Below are 16748 nucleotides of genomic sequence, written 5' to 3'. Positions count from 1 at the left end.
TGAATCCATTTAAATTCACATATCTACAGGGATTCATGAATCTTTACAGATGTATGATATTCAAAAAAATGAGTTTGCGCGAACCCACCTAACATGCTCATCGAGGGTTAAAGTATCGTATGGACCGTCTCCCAGTAGCAAAACTAACTATTCGGCTGCGTGGTACATCCCAAGGAAGTCTCGACAACATGTATAGGCTGGCATGACCACGTAGGTTGTTACGCCAAGAAGAAGAATAATAAGAAGCTCAAGTTCGATAAATCTTTGGAGATTTATGAATCTCTTGAGTTTCGTGAATCTTTTGAGAGTCATGAATCTTTCGATATTTATGAATCTTTGTAGATTAATGGATCTTTGAGATTCATGAATCTTACCAACCGAGATTCAGATTCAATGAATCATCTCTACAATTCATTCGGATTCATGAAGCTGAATCAGATTTACCCAACACTACTATAGGCCGGCTCTCCTTTCAGGAACTCGCTCCGAAGGGACTGGTGCACTTATAATGTTTACTTATTTCTTTATTTCCTTCATTTTTAGTTTCATATCTGTATGTACAGTCTTTGAAAAAGCTATTTTGTATTTGTTTAAATCGTTGAAATCGATACCGGTTATCTTTTGCAGTGCCCGACCGTTTGCCGTCAAGGGTTAATTAAATAAGCTTTGGAAACTAATTTACAGCAATTCTACGCTTTGGTTGCATTTCTGGTTATGTATTTCAAAGCAAGAATTCTCTTTGCTTATGCAAAATTAGTGGAAAACTTTTCCTAAAACAACGTTTTTAAATTATCCAAATTTGCAACATCAAGGATGTTTCTACTCGGTTCGCGCATCGCTTGAATGCAATCTGAAGTAGTGAACCCACCATCGTGTAAACGCGCAACGCCGAGCTGCTGTCAAACGGTGAAAGGAAAGCAGCCCCCGACACTGACATCTGCTGTCTGCGAGTGCGAGAAAAAAAGAAAAGAAGTGCAAAAATAAGATTCCTGACAAAATGTAATTATTTACCGAATAGAAATAAGGCTTTTCCGGATACTGCAGTTCGTGGCGTGGGTAAGTATTGTCCTTCCCGGGTGCGGCAGCCCTCCCTAATGGCGAAGAATGCATAGTACGGGTCCGATTGCACCTACCAAACACACATACACACACCCACGGGTCTCGGGTCTGCACGGCTGAGGCGTACATGCAAGAAGATGGGACCGTGTTCTGTCCAACCGTGGGACCGTGGAGCAGGGCGAGGGGCATCTCCGTCGTAGCGAGAAAGGCAAAAAAGTGGCCGAAAGAGGGTACGGTTTCCCCCCGTCCCACTCATCGATTACGATTTTCCGGTGGATGTTGTAATGTTTGGGTGGAAAAATCCCCCCCTGCCTGCAGGAAACGGCCGCAAACATAACCCGTTCGTGTATGTATGTGTGTGTGTGTGTGTGGCTGTGTGTATGCAATAGCCAAACCTTGCGCGAGGGGGCGAGAAGGATGCACCGCGCGAGTGTTGCTACTGGAAGGTGTGTGCGTGTGTGTGCATGTGTGTATGTGTATCCCGTATGTGCTTGTTGCGTGTTTGGCGTGCCCGCTTAGGATGAAATTAGCCTACCCCTGAGGAGCCCCCTTTGTGCCAGCTCGCAGCCGTGCGGGGGATGTAAAATTTTCGGAACAAATTGCCTCCCAAAAAGGCGGCTGCAATCAGTGGGAACACGGGCCCTCCGGATGTGGCACTCTCCGCCCACCGACCGGTGGCAGTACGATCCGGAAGTAACGAGCAAAACTAACGCAAACTCTCCCTTCTCTTCTTCTTCCTTTGCCATTTTAGTGATCGTCCATAGCTCGTGCGTGCGTGCGTGCGTGAGAGTGAGAGAGAGAGCCACTTTTGCGGCACATTATTTTTTGCTGTTTGGCTGTAGAAGATGTAAAAAGTAATCGTGTAGGCACACAGAACGACGCCAAAAACGACTACAGCGAATGGAAGGAACGCACCGTTTGATCTCCTCCCGGCGGGTATCGCAGCGAAAGCGCTGAAAGCGGAAAAACCACTACGCGAAATAACAATTACCGTGTGTGTGCGTGTGCGTGTGTGTCAATGTGCGTGTGTGCGTGTTTGTTCCGCGAAGAAGAACGCTCCTGGTAGTTGGTAGTAGCCCGCACAGTAGGCGTTCTTTCCCCGTTGCTGCGTTAGTGTGTAGCGTTGTCCGTATTTAGCTGTATATGTGTAAAGTGTTTAGTGTGTGGGTGCAAAAAGAAGAAGCAGAAGAATACAGAAAAGAGGCAGACAGAAGTCCGTAAAACAAGGATTCGACGGGGAGCAGCAGCAGCCAGGTGGTGAATCCCCACCATCCCGGATTGCGGTTCCGGATATTGAAGGCGGAAGATTCCCGACAGGAGCTGCTAGCTACGTAGTTGCACCAATATCGACAACTGTGGGACGGTTGCTGCTCCGGCTGCACCGTCGGCAGTGTTGCACGAGGCAGCCAAAGCAATGACCGAGGCGCAAGCCAACGAGTATCTCCGGCATCGACTGTGGCAGAAGGCAAAAGGTAGGCAATGCTGTAACAATTTGCACGTACCATCGAACAGACACGCGGGAAACAAGTAACATTGTTCAATCTTGCTTAAAAAAATGGATCTTGCTATGAAACAGTCGGAAAAAGCCGAACAATGCGAGAGTGGAATAGTTAGTTGAACTGAACAGTACGCATAAAATAGAACTAAGAAAGGCGTTAAGTTATCAATTCCTGCCTGAATACTCATTTCGCCAGTTTTCAAACTCTGCAGTAACACGTTTGCGCTTGTTTTTTTTTTCTTTTTCAGACATCTACGACAGCATCGTTGGAGCGTCCGGGAGCGACCAGCCAGCGTCCGGTCGGCGACACTCGAAGGAGCAGGTGATCGCGTGTCTGTACGGCCGCACAGAATGCTGCCTGGAGCTGCGGCAGTACGATCAGGTGACGCAGGACTGCCACCGGCTGCTGAAGCTGCTCGCGCTGGCCGAGAACGCGGCCGGAAGCAACGGCACCAGCGGCGGCCCGAACAGTAACGGAGCGGCCGCCGGCCCATCCTCATCATCCACCGAATCTCCCAGCCCGACGCCGTCCTCCTCGTCGACCGGGTCCTCCTCGTCGTCGAAGGGTGGTGGTACGGGCGCGAGCAAAACCACCGCCGCCGCCGCTGCCACCAATGGAACGTCCAGCGCGGGTGCACTTGCCGCCGGCGGTACCGGCAGCACCGAGTCGAAGGTGCGCAAGCGGCTCATACACTCCCTGTTCAAGCAGCGCAAGTTTGCCGAAGCGGACGTGATCCTGCAGGAGTGGGCGACGGGCCAGGGCGCCAACCAGGACATCGGGCGGTATCTGGATCGGCTGCGGGCGCTGCTACAGCAGGCCTCCGCGTCGGGCGGCGCTCCGGACGGTGGCGAAAACCATCCACCGAGCGGCGAAGCGGTGGCCCCGGCGACCGGCTCCTCCAGCTCGTCGACCGGTTCCTCCCAGTCGTCGCTAAACGACGAGTACGAGCAGATCGAGACGAAGCTGGAAAAGCTCATCCTCAACAATCTGCCCCCGGATCGGTACACGAAGCAGCTGGGCAGGATCGAGAGCCAGCTGCGGATGGGAAACGGGGACGCGGCCGGCGAACCAGTGTCGGCGGAGGCGGACGAAGCGAGCCACCAGCAGCGTGCGGCTGGGCCGGGTCAGAAGAGAGTGGGCGATGAGAAGCGCAGGGAGGCGGTGGACGCGCCGGCAGGGGCAAAACCGACGGGAAAAGCCGCAACACACAGCAGCAGCAGTGGCAGTAGCAGTAGTAGTAGCAGCAACAGCAGCAGCAGCAGCAGCAACAGTGATAGTAAAGCTAGTGATAGTAACGGTAATTTATTCAATGAAGCAAACAGTGATAAGGGCGAGAGAAAGGGTGCAGCCGGCAACGATCGAGGATCGGCGCCGGGTGGTGGTGGTGGCGGTACTGGTCGCTCGGTGGAGTCGGGCAGTGGTGGTGGCCGTGGTATCGGCCCAGCGTCGAGCGGCCCCGGGAAGCTGCACAACAGCCACCCGATGGACAGGCACGGCAAGCCGGGTGGCCATGGGTACGGGCAGGAGAAGCAGCTCGGAGGCAAGGGTACGCTGCCGATGGACAAACTGAACAGTATTACCTGTGTCTACTGCACGCTTTCGTTTGCCGACCGGTCGGAGCTGCGGGCGCACTGCCAAACCGAGAGCCACCAGAACATCATCATGTCGGATGAGGGTAGGTGGAACGGACGCGAGGGGGATGTATGGGCCATTGGCTGTAGCTCTTTCTTTCCCATAATTTGCAGGTCGCGACTGGAAATGGCGCCCGCCGCCCCGCGGCTTCGTGGCGGAATCGTACACGCTGTGCGAGAAGTACCAGGATAATCAAAACTGTCACTACGGCAACCAGTGCGTGGAGGCGCACGGGGTCGACGAGCTGAACGAGTGGAAGGAGCGGTTCGAGTACCGGAAGAAGAAGCTGCAGCGGGCGCGGGACAAGGAGCTGTACGGCAAGAGCTACACCGAGCAGCTGCTCGAGCGGTGGGTGCAGGCGCCCAGCCCCGAGAAGGTGATGCGCGAAAAGGTGGAGGGGGTGGAGGACAGCTGCTCGCACGATCTCGTCACGACGATCTCGTCCAAGGTGAGCAAGCGCGAGTGGTCGTTCGTGCTCAAGACGAAGCGCTACCTGAAGGCGGTCGCGCTGCTGCAGGACGCCCACCGCAATCACTTCGTGCTGAAGCAGGTGTGCCCGGGCGAGCCGCGCGGCACACCTGGCAGTGGCCCTAGCGGGGGTGGTGTCGGCGGCAAGAAGAGCATGTCGGGCGGTGGGAAGGGAGGTGGCCCATCGTCCGAGGCAGACCTCAACTCGGAGCAGGAATGGATGGCACCGGCGACACCGGGGTTGGACAAGGGCGAGGCGGCACCGGCCGTGCTCGAGCATCGGATCAAGGTGGGCTTCAGCACGGAGATTTACGGCACGTTCCGGCAGACGGTGGTGTTCGATTTCGGGCGCGAACCGGTGCTGGTGAAGCACATCTGCGTGGACGTGGTGCCGGTGACGGAGGTGGACAAGATACAGGAGATCAAGAAGGACATCGTGATGTCGACGGCGGAGCGGTGGGACGAGACGAACTCGGAGATCTGCGAGTTTACGACGGCGCCGATCCCGCACATGCACACGCCCGCCTACACGGCGGACGCGGAGCGGGAGAAGGATCTGCTGCTGCGTTACCCGCTGCCGAAAGCGTCCACGTTCGTGCTGACGCAGTCCACCATCACGGAGAAGCGGCTGACGCGCAACAACTACCGCAACCGTATCCATGAGCTGCTGTACGTGGAGGAGATCGCCCGGTACGAGCAGATCGCCCGCTACAACCTCACGACGCGGCTGTCGATCGTGACGAACTACCTGCTGACGCCGAGCGGCATGGCAACCAGCACGGCCAAGTACTCGCACTCGGGCGAGCTGTTCGCGCTGATGAAGCTCGGCAAGGACGTGTCGGAGGACACGTCGGCCGGCCGGCTCATACTGAACAACTGCCAGGCGGTGTACATAGCGGCGGCACGCGAAACCACCCCGGCGGGCGAGCGGCGCAAAGTGTACGAGGCGGTCATCGAGGATAAGGGCAAGAACATGATCTACCTGAAGGTGTCGGCGAAGGCGGTGACGGGGCTGGGGCTGAAGCCGGACACCGAGTTCCTCGCCGACATACAGTTCCAGCCGAACCGGCTGACGTACTGCGAGTGGCACCAGGCGATCGACAAGATAGCGGACTTTCGCATCATCTTTCCCGAGATCTTTCTCGAGCCGAGCATCCCGTGGACGCCGCAGCGCCAGTGGGACGCCTCGCTCGATCCGAAGCTGAACTCGAAGCAGAAGGAGGCGGTGGTGGCGATCACGACGCCGGTCAGCGTGCCGCTGCCCCCGATACTGCTGATCGGGCCGTTCGGCACCGGCAAGACGTACACGCTGGCCCAGGCGATCAAGCAGCTGCTGCTGCAGGACGGCACCAAGATACTGATCTGCACGCACTCGAACTCGGCCGCCGACCTGTACATCAAGGACTATCTGCACCCGTGGGTGGAGGAGGGCATGACGGAGGCGCGCCCGCTGCGCGTCTACTACCACAAGCGCTGGGTCGCGACGGTCAACAGTATTGTACAGAAGGTGGGTCGGGACTGTTCCTCTCTCGGCAAAGGGACAAACGAAGCGTTTGTATTAAACTTTGCCTTTTTTTTTGCTCTCTTTTTTACTTACACACAGTACTGCCTGGTGGATTTGAACATCAACATGCGCAACTTTCGCCGCCCGACCGTGAAGGACATCCTGAAGCACCGGATCGTGGTGGTGACGCTGAACATCTCGATGGAGCTGGCGTCGCTCGACCTGCCGAAGGGCCACTTCACGCACATCTTCCTGGACGAGGCGGCCCAGGCGATGGAGTGCGAGGCGATCATGCCGCTCGCGCTTGCCGGCGAGCGGACGCGCATCGTGCTGGCCGGCGACCACATGCAGATGTCGCCGGAGCTGTTCTCCAACTTTGCGAAGGAGCGCAAGCTGCACGTGTCGCTGCTCGAGCGGCTGTACGACCACTACCCGAACGACTTCCCGTGCAAGATACTGCTGTGCGAGAACTACCGGGCGCACGACGCAATCATCCGCTTCACGTCCGAGCTGTTCTACGAGCAGAAGCTGATCGCGTCCGGCAAGCAGCCGCGCCACGAGAAGTTCTACCCGCTCACGTTCTTCACGACGCGCGGCGAGGACGTGCAGGACAAAAACTCGACCGCCTTCTACAACAACTCGGAGGTGTACGAGGTGGTCGAGCGGGTGTGCGAGCTGCGCAAGAAGTGGCCGAGCGCGTGGGGCAAAATCAACGACCAGAGCATCGGCATCATGACGCCGTACGCGGACCAGGTGTTCCGCATCCGGTCGGAGCTGCGCAAGCGGCGCATGGGCGGCATCAGCGTCGAGCGGGTCGCGAACGTTCAGGGCAAGCAGTTCCGGGCGATCTTCCTGTCGACGGTGCGCACCAGGCGCACGTGCAACGCGAACGCGAGCGAGGGCGCGGGCACGAGCAGCGAGGAGGTGGACTACGGCTTCCTGAGCAACTCGAAGCTGCTCAATACGGCGATCACGCGGGCCCAAAGCCTGGTGGCGGTCGTCGGCGACCCGGTGGCGCTCTGCTCGATCGGCCGCTGCCGGAAGGTGTGGGAGCGCTTCATCGAGATCTGCTACCAGAACAAGAGCCTGTTCGGCATCACCTGGTCGCTGCTGCGCTCGCAGCTGGACGGCGTGGAGCTGAAGAAGACGTACGTGCTGAATCCGCTGGCGCCCGAGTTTGTGCCGCGGGCGCTGCAGGGCGAGGCGTACCTGCGCGACCAGGCCGCGAACCTGGGCGGAGCGTTGACGCTGTCGGCCGGCGGTCCGTTCCATCCGCATGGCGGGGCAGGACATCACGGAGGACCGCCGGTCGGTGTGCCGCACCTTTCGGGTCACCATGGACCATCGCATCAGCAGCAGCAACATCAGCAACAGCAGCAGCAACAACAACACCAGCAGCCCCAATCGCACCCACAGCAAGCGCAAGGCCCGGGCGGCGTACACGCGGCCCATCATTTGCATCACCTGCAGGCGCATCATCACGCCGCCGCACCGCAACAGTCCGGTGGCGCGGGCTCGTCCTTCCATCACGGCACGGTCGGTGGTGGGGCGGGCGGTGCAAGCTTCCCGCTGGGCGGCGTTGCCGCTGGCGGGACCGGTGCCGGTGGGATCGCGGGCATACAGAATGCGGCGGCCGCTGCCGCGCTGATGCGCAATCAGCTGGCCATCACGCCCTTCATCGGTCCGACCAGCGCCGTCCAGGGGCCAGGGGCAGCGCAATCGGCGATGCTGCAGCAGCACCTGCAATCGCAGCAACCTTCGCAACAGCAACCACCGGTACAGCAGCAGCAGCAGCCCGGCCAGCAACAGTTCCCGTACCAGAACCAGCTCTACTTCTACCAACAGCAGCAGCAGCAGCAGCAACAGCAGCAACAGTCGTCCCAGCAGCAGCAGTCGCTCCGTGCCGGTGGCCCAACCCTAGTCCCACCGCACCCGGCAGCCCTGGGCGGTCCACCGATACCACCGAACATGGCCCCACCGCCGCCCAACCAGAGCGTGCCGAACCTGTGGGGCGCTACCGGGGCGGGCGGCGCCTTCCCCATGGTGTCGTCGCCCGGGGGCCGCAACACGCCGCCCGGCTGGCGGCTGGCGCAAAAGAACGTTCCACCCTCGATAAGGCCCCAGCTGACGGCGGTAGCGGCGGCAGCAGCGGCTGCCGCCGCAGCCGTCGCCTCCGGCCAAACCGTCGCCCATCCGCTCGGGCTGGGTCTGCCGAATCGTCCCGGGCCGCCGCCCCTGATAGCGCCACCGATGCGCAGCCCAACGATTGCGGGCGGGCAGGCACCACCACCGCTCGGGCCACTGCCCTACTTTCAGCAGCAGCAACAGCCCAACAAAGGCCCGGCCGGTGTGGTGGCAGCGGCGGCCGCCCTTATGCAAACGCAGGCCCAGCAGCAGCAGCAAGCCGGGGGCGGCGCTTTCGGCGCCGGGCTTTATCATCAGGCACCGCATCTCGCCGGGGGTCCGCTACAGCAAGGACCGGTAGTGGCCCAGCCGAACCATCACATTCGTCCGATGCTGGCGGGAGGGCCAATCAGCCCGAGCGGCTTTCAGCAGCAGCAGCAGCAGCCGCCTCAGGCCATTCCCAACTCCCAGTCTCAGGGACACTACGCGCAAACCGGCGACCTGTACATGACGAGCATCCAGAGCGAGCTGATGGCCATCTCGAACCGAATGCCGCATATGGTGGTAGCGGCGGCTGCAGCCGCCGCCGGCCAGAAGCTTGGTACGGGTGGTGGTGGTGGTGCGGGAGGTGCACCAGGAGGAGCCGGTGCACCGATGGGCCGTGGCGCCGACCAGTTCGCCATGGACAAGACGTCGGACTTCCATTTTCTCCAGAACGTGCACTTCCCGGAGCTGCGAAACACGGCCGCCAACCATCAACAGCAGCTGGGCGGTCCGCATCTCCCCTCCGTCTCCACGTCAGCGCATTTACTGCAGCAGCAACATCAGCAGCAACAGGTGGCTAACACCATGCTTGGATCGGTCACACAGCAGCAGCAGCAGCAGCACGGTGGCTCCGGTCACGTGCCTGCCGATTTTAACCATCTGCTGCCGGCCGGCATGAGCTTCATCGATATGGCGCTGCAGACGAAAGAGTTCCAGTACTACTGGTTTACCAAGCTGATGGAGTCGAAGGGGCTCGAGGCGGCCAACAAGTTCACCGACATCCTGCGCCAGGTGCCGACCGCCGTCGCGAGCTCGATGAAATCGCAACAGTCCGGCGGGCTGGCATCCGGTCAGCAGCAGCAGCAGCAGCAGCAGGCAGGTATGAAAATGCCCGGGCTTGGCAGTGCCGGCAGTGGACCACTTTCTTCGCAGGCGGACCTGTTTCTCGACAACATGCTGAATCCGATGCGCTCCGATCCGCTGCTGCTCGGCGGTGCTGCCGGCGGTGTCGGTACTGCCGGCTCGCTAGTGCACGGCAACGTGCTGGTGAACGGAGTGACCGGTCCGGGATCGAACGCATCGAATGCATCCAACGCCAACAACAACAACAGTAATAATAACAACAACAACAGCAACCATCCGGGAGCGGCGGGTGCGAAGGGTGGCATTCTCGAATCGGACGATCTGTTCGCTAGCCTGTCCTCTTCGCTAGCGCCCGAAATTCCGTCCCTGGTTGGTGGACCGTCGAGCCAGCAGAGCCAGCAGCAACAGTCGGTACCGCTGTACCGACGCCAGGCAGGCCAGAACTATCAGTCGGGCGGTAGCGGTGCTGGATCAGCCGGTGGAGGAAGCAACAGCAGTGCAGGTGGTGGTGGTGGTGGTGGTGGTACCGTCGGAACCGGTTCCTCCTCCTCGCACTCGATCGAGCTGTCCACGCCGGATCTGCTCGACTCGGTGCAGCTGCATCAGCAACAGCAGCAGCAGCAGCAGCAACAGCACTTTGGCATGCAGCAAACGCTGCTCGACATGCTGGAGCCGAAAATGGCACCGCAAGGCTACCTGTTCGGGGCAGCGAACGGCGGAGGGAACCAGTTTACCGGCAATTCGATGCTGGATCAGCAGCACCAGCACCAGCAGAATGGAGGCTGCTTCCCGGGCAATGCCGGCTACAGCTCGATCCAAAACATTGCCGCCGGGTTGTTGCAGCAGCAGCAGCAGATGCAACATCAGCAGCACGGACTGGGCGGCAGGGGCGACTACATGCCGCACCTGACGTCGCACGCCGGCTCGCAGATGCAGACCGGTGGATTGATACAGTCGCAGTCCCATCTGCACGATGACCACATGCTGGCGCAGCGTCAGCCGGGTGGTGGGGGGGCCGGTCCGGGTGGAATGCCACCGTCGTCCTCAGCCGCCCATGCAACGTACGCTAGTGTATTGAGCCAGGGGCAACAACAGCAGCAGCAGCAGCAACAGCAACAGCAGCAGCACCAGCAGCAACAGCAGCATCATCAGCAGCACCATCAGCACCATCACGGTAACAATGGTAATCAGCACCAGGTGCAGCATCAGCATCATCACTATGGTGCGCAGCCACAGCAGCAACAGCAGCACGGTCACGCGAATGCGATGGATGGGCTTAAGCAGCTGGGCAAGATTGAGCTTTCGGATGGTGGGGCGCTGCTCGATGCCAGTGCCAACAATGGCAACAACGGTGCCGTCGGCAACGATCCGTTCGCTCCGCTGCGCAATCTCGGCGGCAAGAGCAATGGGTTGTACAATTATTTTCTTTAAAGTTAAAACATTTCCGACAGAGCGCGTAAGTTGTGAGCAAAAAGAGGCGAAAAGAGAGAGAGAGAGCGAGATGGAAAGTGAGAAAAGGAGCCAGGGAATGTGTCGCTAAGGGGAGCGAGGAGATCCAGCTGCTCCAGTGGCAGAAATCTCTCGTCTCCTTAGCTACGATACACATTCGACCTGCTGTGAGAGAGCAAAGCTAGGCATTGTGAAACCGCGCAACCTTTGAAATAGTGGCAGTGAGCGTGTGCGTGTGTGTTTGAATTATTATTTCTTATAGAAAAACAAACGCCTTTAGGCAGGCATAAGTAGAAACGGATTGGGCAGGCAAACGAGAAGGCAGACCGAGATAATGGAATGGAAAATGCTTGACAACAAATTGAAAGCGAAAAAAAAAGAAACAGAAAAAGTAACACGATTAGTAAACAGAAACATATAAAACATAAAGATAAAGATACAACGTAAGAAGTGTGGTAAAAGAAGATAAGAAAATGAAAACAAAAAGCGAAAACATAAAACGAAAAAAAAAACAGAAAAAATTATACAAAAAATCCTAAAAAGTTATGTCTACTTATGGTTTATATGAATGTTGCAAAAACAAAAGAAAACCCGACAAAAAAAAAAAGATGTGTAGAGAAAACTCAATGCAAAACATTGAAGATCACGCTGTGTGTGTATGTGTGTGTGTGTAAGAGTGTCCAGAATATATGAAAAGAAGACGGAAGGGGAGGGAAATGATTACTGTTTACAACAGACAAACAAACAAAAAACTTAGGCATACATACATGCGTAACATAATAAGAATAACACACACACACATACACAACTGATGGGTAGAAGCGTGCGTGTAGGCGTGGGTGGGTAACGATAAGTTCCATATGTACACATACTAACTTCATTGAAATAATATTAACTGCAAACCCCACATACAAACACACACACACACACACATCCACGTACATGCAGCATGCATACAAAATGGGGAAGGAGGATGGTCAAACAAACGCATACATAAAATGACTTTAGCATAATCGTAAGGCATTCGTCATATTGAGATATCATTACTGTACTTTATACGTTTACTTCTTTAACTTGAACATATTTGAGTTTGGTTATATTTTCCTTTTTTTTTGCTTTCTTTTTAATTAAACGTATACTCATTTTTCGTATGTTTACATTGTATCGCTTTCTTATTTAATACTACCCGTACGGAACCTAATCGCTACTATAATATATTTTCTCTTTTTTTTTGCCTAGCGTATATAAATATGCGTATACACCTATCTAAGCATTAAAATATCAAATCTGCGAACCGCAAAACAATGGAAATAAACTTTGTTCCTGTAACATATGTGTTTCTTTTGTTTGTTTGTTTTTTTCTTCTCTCTATTATGTAATAGGTATTTCTTCTTCTTTATTTCTGTCTTTTTTTGTTTTTCTTCAATATTTCTTTTTCAGCAAGCGCAGGCGATGGTGTTTTTTTCGATAAAGAACAGTGTATTTGCTTTTACATAGTTAATCCAAGTTAATTTAGTTAAAATGCAACAGTTTATTTTTGGACAAGATGATCGCATAAACAACAAACATGGTAGCGATAATGATAAACCAAAAAAAAAATCAAACCCAGGCTTGTTAACAAAGAGCGTCCAGCGGAGAAAAAAGCGAAACTGCATCAAACTAAACGAAAAGAAAGCATAACGTAACAATGAAAAAAACAAACAAACAAACTGTCTCTGTAACGTTCCACAGCACCGCTAAGAATAGCGTACATGTTTTTATTTTCAGCCCACAAAAGCAAAGCTCCGGAGTAGAGATAATTTGAAGAAAAAAAATACAGAAAACTTAACGCACTCGATAACGTTCATAAGCGAAGAATACAATGAGAAGGAAAAGCAAGGCAAAGTAGGATAAAAACGATAAAATCGTTCAAAAAATGTATGTAGTGTGTTAGATGGATTTCGGGGTTTTTTTGCGGTAATGTTTTTAAGCAAAGGAAGATAAAGATACAACAGCAACAGAACGTGGTAAAAACTCGGTGAAAATGGGTAAAGTTTGAAAATGAAGAACCACGAGTAACATAAAGACAGCCAAGAAAAACCAACATTCACTTACAAAAAAAAAACGAAGTAGACAAAAAACACTGAAAACTGAAAAAAATAATGGTAAAACAGAGGATTAAAACTGATGAATCAGAGGGAGAGAAAAAACTAAGATGAGTAACGTCATCAATAAAAAAAGAGTGCATGAAAATTAAATCACCCCACGATTAGAGATATTTATATACCTATATATATATATATATATATATATATATATATACATAAAATACGATTATAAAAGGTAAGCAATGACCACTACATAAAACTTGAGCGAAAAAGAGCGAAAAAGAAACACACCCACAAAAACACAAGAATTCGTTTTGCAACACACATCACGAAAATAGATTGATCGTAGGTTTTTTTTTAGTTTTTTAATTTACTATTTTGCATCGATGCAGTGGCAGCATCCTTGCTTCGCTCGCAATGTTTCGATCGCTTTGCGGAGCTGGCAAGCAAGCAGGAAAGAATATATGATAAAAAGAGCAGAAGAAGAAGGAAAGAAACGGACAAAACAAAACATAACACGAATGCGAGAAGACGATTATATTTAATTGAAACACCTAACTGTAAGAACCAAATATATGGAAATATTTATATATGTATGTACTTTTTAAACAGGAATAAAACTATATATATATACATACTGAAGCAGACAAATGAAAAATTAGATTGTGAACTTCATTAATAAAATTGAGGAAAAAATGGAAAAAATATGAAAAATCAGATACTAGGGAAGCGTTACAAAAAAAGATAAAGGAAACAAAATAAAAAAAGGCTAGAGAGAAGGTGAAGATGAAGAAACGTCACAAGAAGGAACGGACGAGAGAGAGACTGAGGAAAGCGATGAAAGAAACTAAGCGAAAGAATCAATACAATGATCAAAGTTGAACAACAAAAATAACAAGAAAGAAGAGAAAACATGCACAAAATAGATACAGCATACTTCGATCAATAACACCATTACTTATACGTATGTACAGTCTGTTCCTGAGATACGCTGTTTTCCCGACTTGGGAGCGGGAGTTGGAGTTTGGAAGCTGTTATCTCAATTTGAGGTGTTTCAAATTTGGTACTATTTGCTTGAAAAGTTGTCAAAAGCGGTATAATTTTTTGATGAAATATTAAAATTTTTAAACCGATAGAAAAATCTATATTTTCTGCAAAAATCGTAGTACCTAAGCATTTGGGTTAATTATTAGGAGTACCAAATTAATTCATTGGTCATTGGTAACATACGTTTTGGTTAAAAAAACGTAATATTCGGCATACGTAATTGATTTGGGATGACAAATAAACCGCGTAACTCCGGAACAGACTGTACAGTAAAGCTATTTTAAGCCAGCTTATAGTTGTAGTATGTTTGTTTGTCTTATTTTTTGTTCAGTTTTTCTTGAAACAAAGCATGTGAAGGGTGGTTTTTGTCCCGAATGAAGGTTTCCTCCCGCGATGCTACGTAAAATGTTGTTCAGATCGTAAAATAACAATTGTAGTTATGTTGATTTAGTTGTACAGAAACGACCAGCACCTTTTGTGGATGTATTGAGTACAATAAAACAGTTAAAATAAATAAAAAAATGCAACTTCCCAATGATTTCAGTTGAATCAGGCGATACATAATTTTATAAAACTGACAAAAACACATGAACATGAAAACATAGAAGGAAAACAGTGAGAAAACAGAGAAGAGAGAAAACGTAACAAACAAACGAAACAGAAAAAAGATAAAAAGAAAACAAATGTAAGCAAAACCAAAACACTAGGAGATCTGAGGGATTGGTTAATGAAACGAAGAAATAGAAACGACGAGGAAAGCGAAAATGGATTGTGTGTTGTTGTTTTTTTCTCAATCTTTCTATGAACCGGGGAAGGTAAGTACAAATAGTGCATAATGATTTCTTTTCTTTTTTTTTGTTGATTTATTACATCTTGTTCCGTTGTTGTTGTTGTTGGTTTGGTTGGTTTTGTTTGTTCTATTCTCTTGTTCTTGTTTACAATTTTCGGTTATGTTCTGATCTAAAAGTTTGTAGTTGTGTGTGTGTTTTGCTGTGTATAAGTGTGCGTATGGTTTTGTGTTGATTTCACTGTGGTTTAATGTTTAATGTTTGTTGTTTTGCACAATTTTGTCACAATTTTGTAGCGGAATTTTCACATAGTGGGAATTGTTTTGTTTTTCTATTCATTTTTTCAATTTATACCATTCTTGGGAATGAATTTTGGTTTGTTTCCATTGTAATTTTCTGCTTCCCTGCTTCTGCTGCTATGTTTGTTTTTATTCGTTTTTTTTTTGTTTTTTTTTTGTTCGTCTTCCATTCAAATATAATATTATAGGAATTTATTTTAGTGCTTTTTTGTATGTTTCTTCTTCCATTATCCATTATCGTTATCCATTTTACTGCGCATTGCATTTTGTTTTACATAATTAATATTCATGAATTGATGAGAATTTTACGGTTCGTTAATTCTTTTTGTATTTTTTTTTTGTTGCGGCCCTTCCAGTTTAAAAGAGAGTCACATTCACTTACATTCTTGATTTGTTAGACTCTGCGCATCAAAGTTAGCCCTAAGTCTACATCCACTTTCTTCGCGTTTTATCCTAACTGCTACACAACTGTTTTGCGCTCCTGTGTTGTTGACTATTCCAATCTAATTTTTGCTGTCCTGTCACTTACACCCGGTTTTAGCATTATGTTGTGCCTTTATTTTATTACTTTCCCATTGAAACTTCTTTTCCTTTTTCGAAATTTAAATTTTCCTCTCCTTCGTCGCTCATCGATGGATACAAATGTGACCTTAGAAAGGGGAACAATTACAACGTAGATGTAGCTGATTATTCTTTTCTCATTCCATTTTCGATTGTTTGTAATGTTAAATTCATTTGCAATCTACGCTTGGTTCGCGCTTACGCGACACGACTTCGATAATGGGTTTTTACTTGCCTTTGCCATGATCATTTGCATTAAAATTAGTATATTTTATGTTTAATGGATGAGCACATTCACATATGTGTACGCTAATTTTTGTGTCGTAATTCTTTTGACCAATTCTTTCGCTCCCAGACAAGCGTCACTTTCATTGTTTTTCTTGCTTCCCTTTTCCTTGTCGTTTTGCACTCTTTCTTGCATCTCTCTTGCATTTAACTCCATCGAGTGATTTTGCAGCTGTTTTTGTATTTGTGCTTGTACATTATTAGATTTGGAATTTTGTTTACTTTTACACAATTTCGAATTCAGTATTGTTTATCTTTATGGTCTTTTGTTTTTGCTTTTCGCTTCGTGTATATGCTTTGCATTAAGTTTTTGTCCACACTAAAATACTTGTTTTGACTTTTCTTCTTCTTCTTCTTCTTTCGGGTAATTTGTGTTTCATACAAATTGCATGTCACACTATTTTTCTACAAACTTTTCTCTCCTTTCATCGCATTTATTTTTCACTGCGATTAAATGGATAATTTTGCATATAATTAACGCTTTTGGTTAATGCATTACCCCACTAACGAGAATCGCCTTTTTGCTGCTTGTTCCGTGTGTGTGAGTGTGTATGTTCCGAGAGAGTTTTTGTTTTCTTCCTTTTCCTGTTTTCTTCTTGACACGCCCGAACAAACTAAAGAATGATAAAAGTATGCCGTGCCATGTGCTCTGCCAAAAACGTACTTGCCCTTTGACTTGTTGTTCTTGTTGTTCTGTTCGTGCTCGAGAGAGACTCGCCGTCGTCGTAAATCATCGCAGCAAGTCATCGTTGTTGTGATGACACTCTTGTTGGTATGTGGTTGCTTTGATTTTTTGATTTTGTTTTGCTTTTTCCTTG

At 50.4% G+C, this 16748-nt stretch overlaps 1 protein-coding gene across 1 annotated transcript; it reads left to right on the top strand.

Moving 5' to 3' along the window:
* The first annotated feature begins 894 nt into the window (after positions 1–894).
* Positions 895–12196, top strand: LOC1271214 (probable helicase with zinc finger domain). Its single transcript, XM_061661164.1, has 5 exons — positions 895–1056; positions 1811–2531; positions 2806–4233; positions 4304–6165; positions 6262–12196. The coding sequence occupies exons 2-5, from the start codon at positions 2474–2476 to the stop codon at positions 10843–10845; spliced, it is 7932 nt and encodes a 2643-aa protein (XP_061517148.1). The 5' UTR covers positions 895–1056; positions 1811–2473; the 3' UTR covers positions 10846–12196.
* The last annotated feature ends 4552 nt before the right edge of the window (positions 12197–16748 follow it).

Source organism: Anopheles gambiae, chromosome 3 (genome assembly GCF_943734735.2).
Source record: "Anopheles gambiae chromosome 3, idAnoGambNW_F1_1, whole genome shotgun sequence".
NCBI classification, from domain to species: Eukaryota; Metazoa; Arthropoda; class Insecta; order Diptera; family Culicidae; genus Anopheles; species Anopheles gambiae.
Note: the sequence above shows the minus strand (reverse complement) of the source record. Positions and strands in the feature narration are given on the sequence as shown.

Excerpts from the sequence above, each read along its gene's own strand:
- LOC1271214 (XM_061661164.1), top strand. The coding sequence starts at position 2,474 with ATGACCGAGGCGCAAGCCAACGAGTATCTCCGGCATCGACTGTGGCAG. Across the intron at positions 2,532-2,805 it reads ACTGTGGCAGAAGGCAAAAG|ACATCTACGACAGCATCGTT; the intron begins GTAGGCAATGCT and ends TTTCTTTTTCAG. Across the intron at positions 4,234-4,303 it reads CATCATCATGTCGGATGAGG|GTCGCGACTGGAAATGGCGC; the intron begins GTAGGTGGAACG and ends CATAATTTGCAG.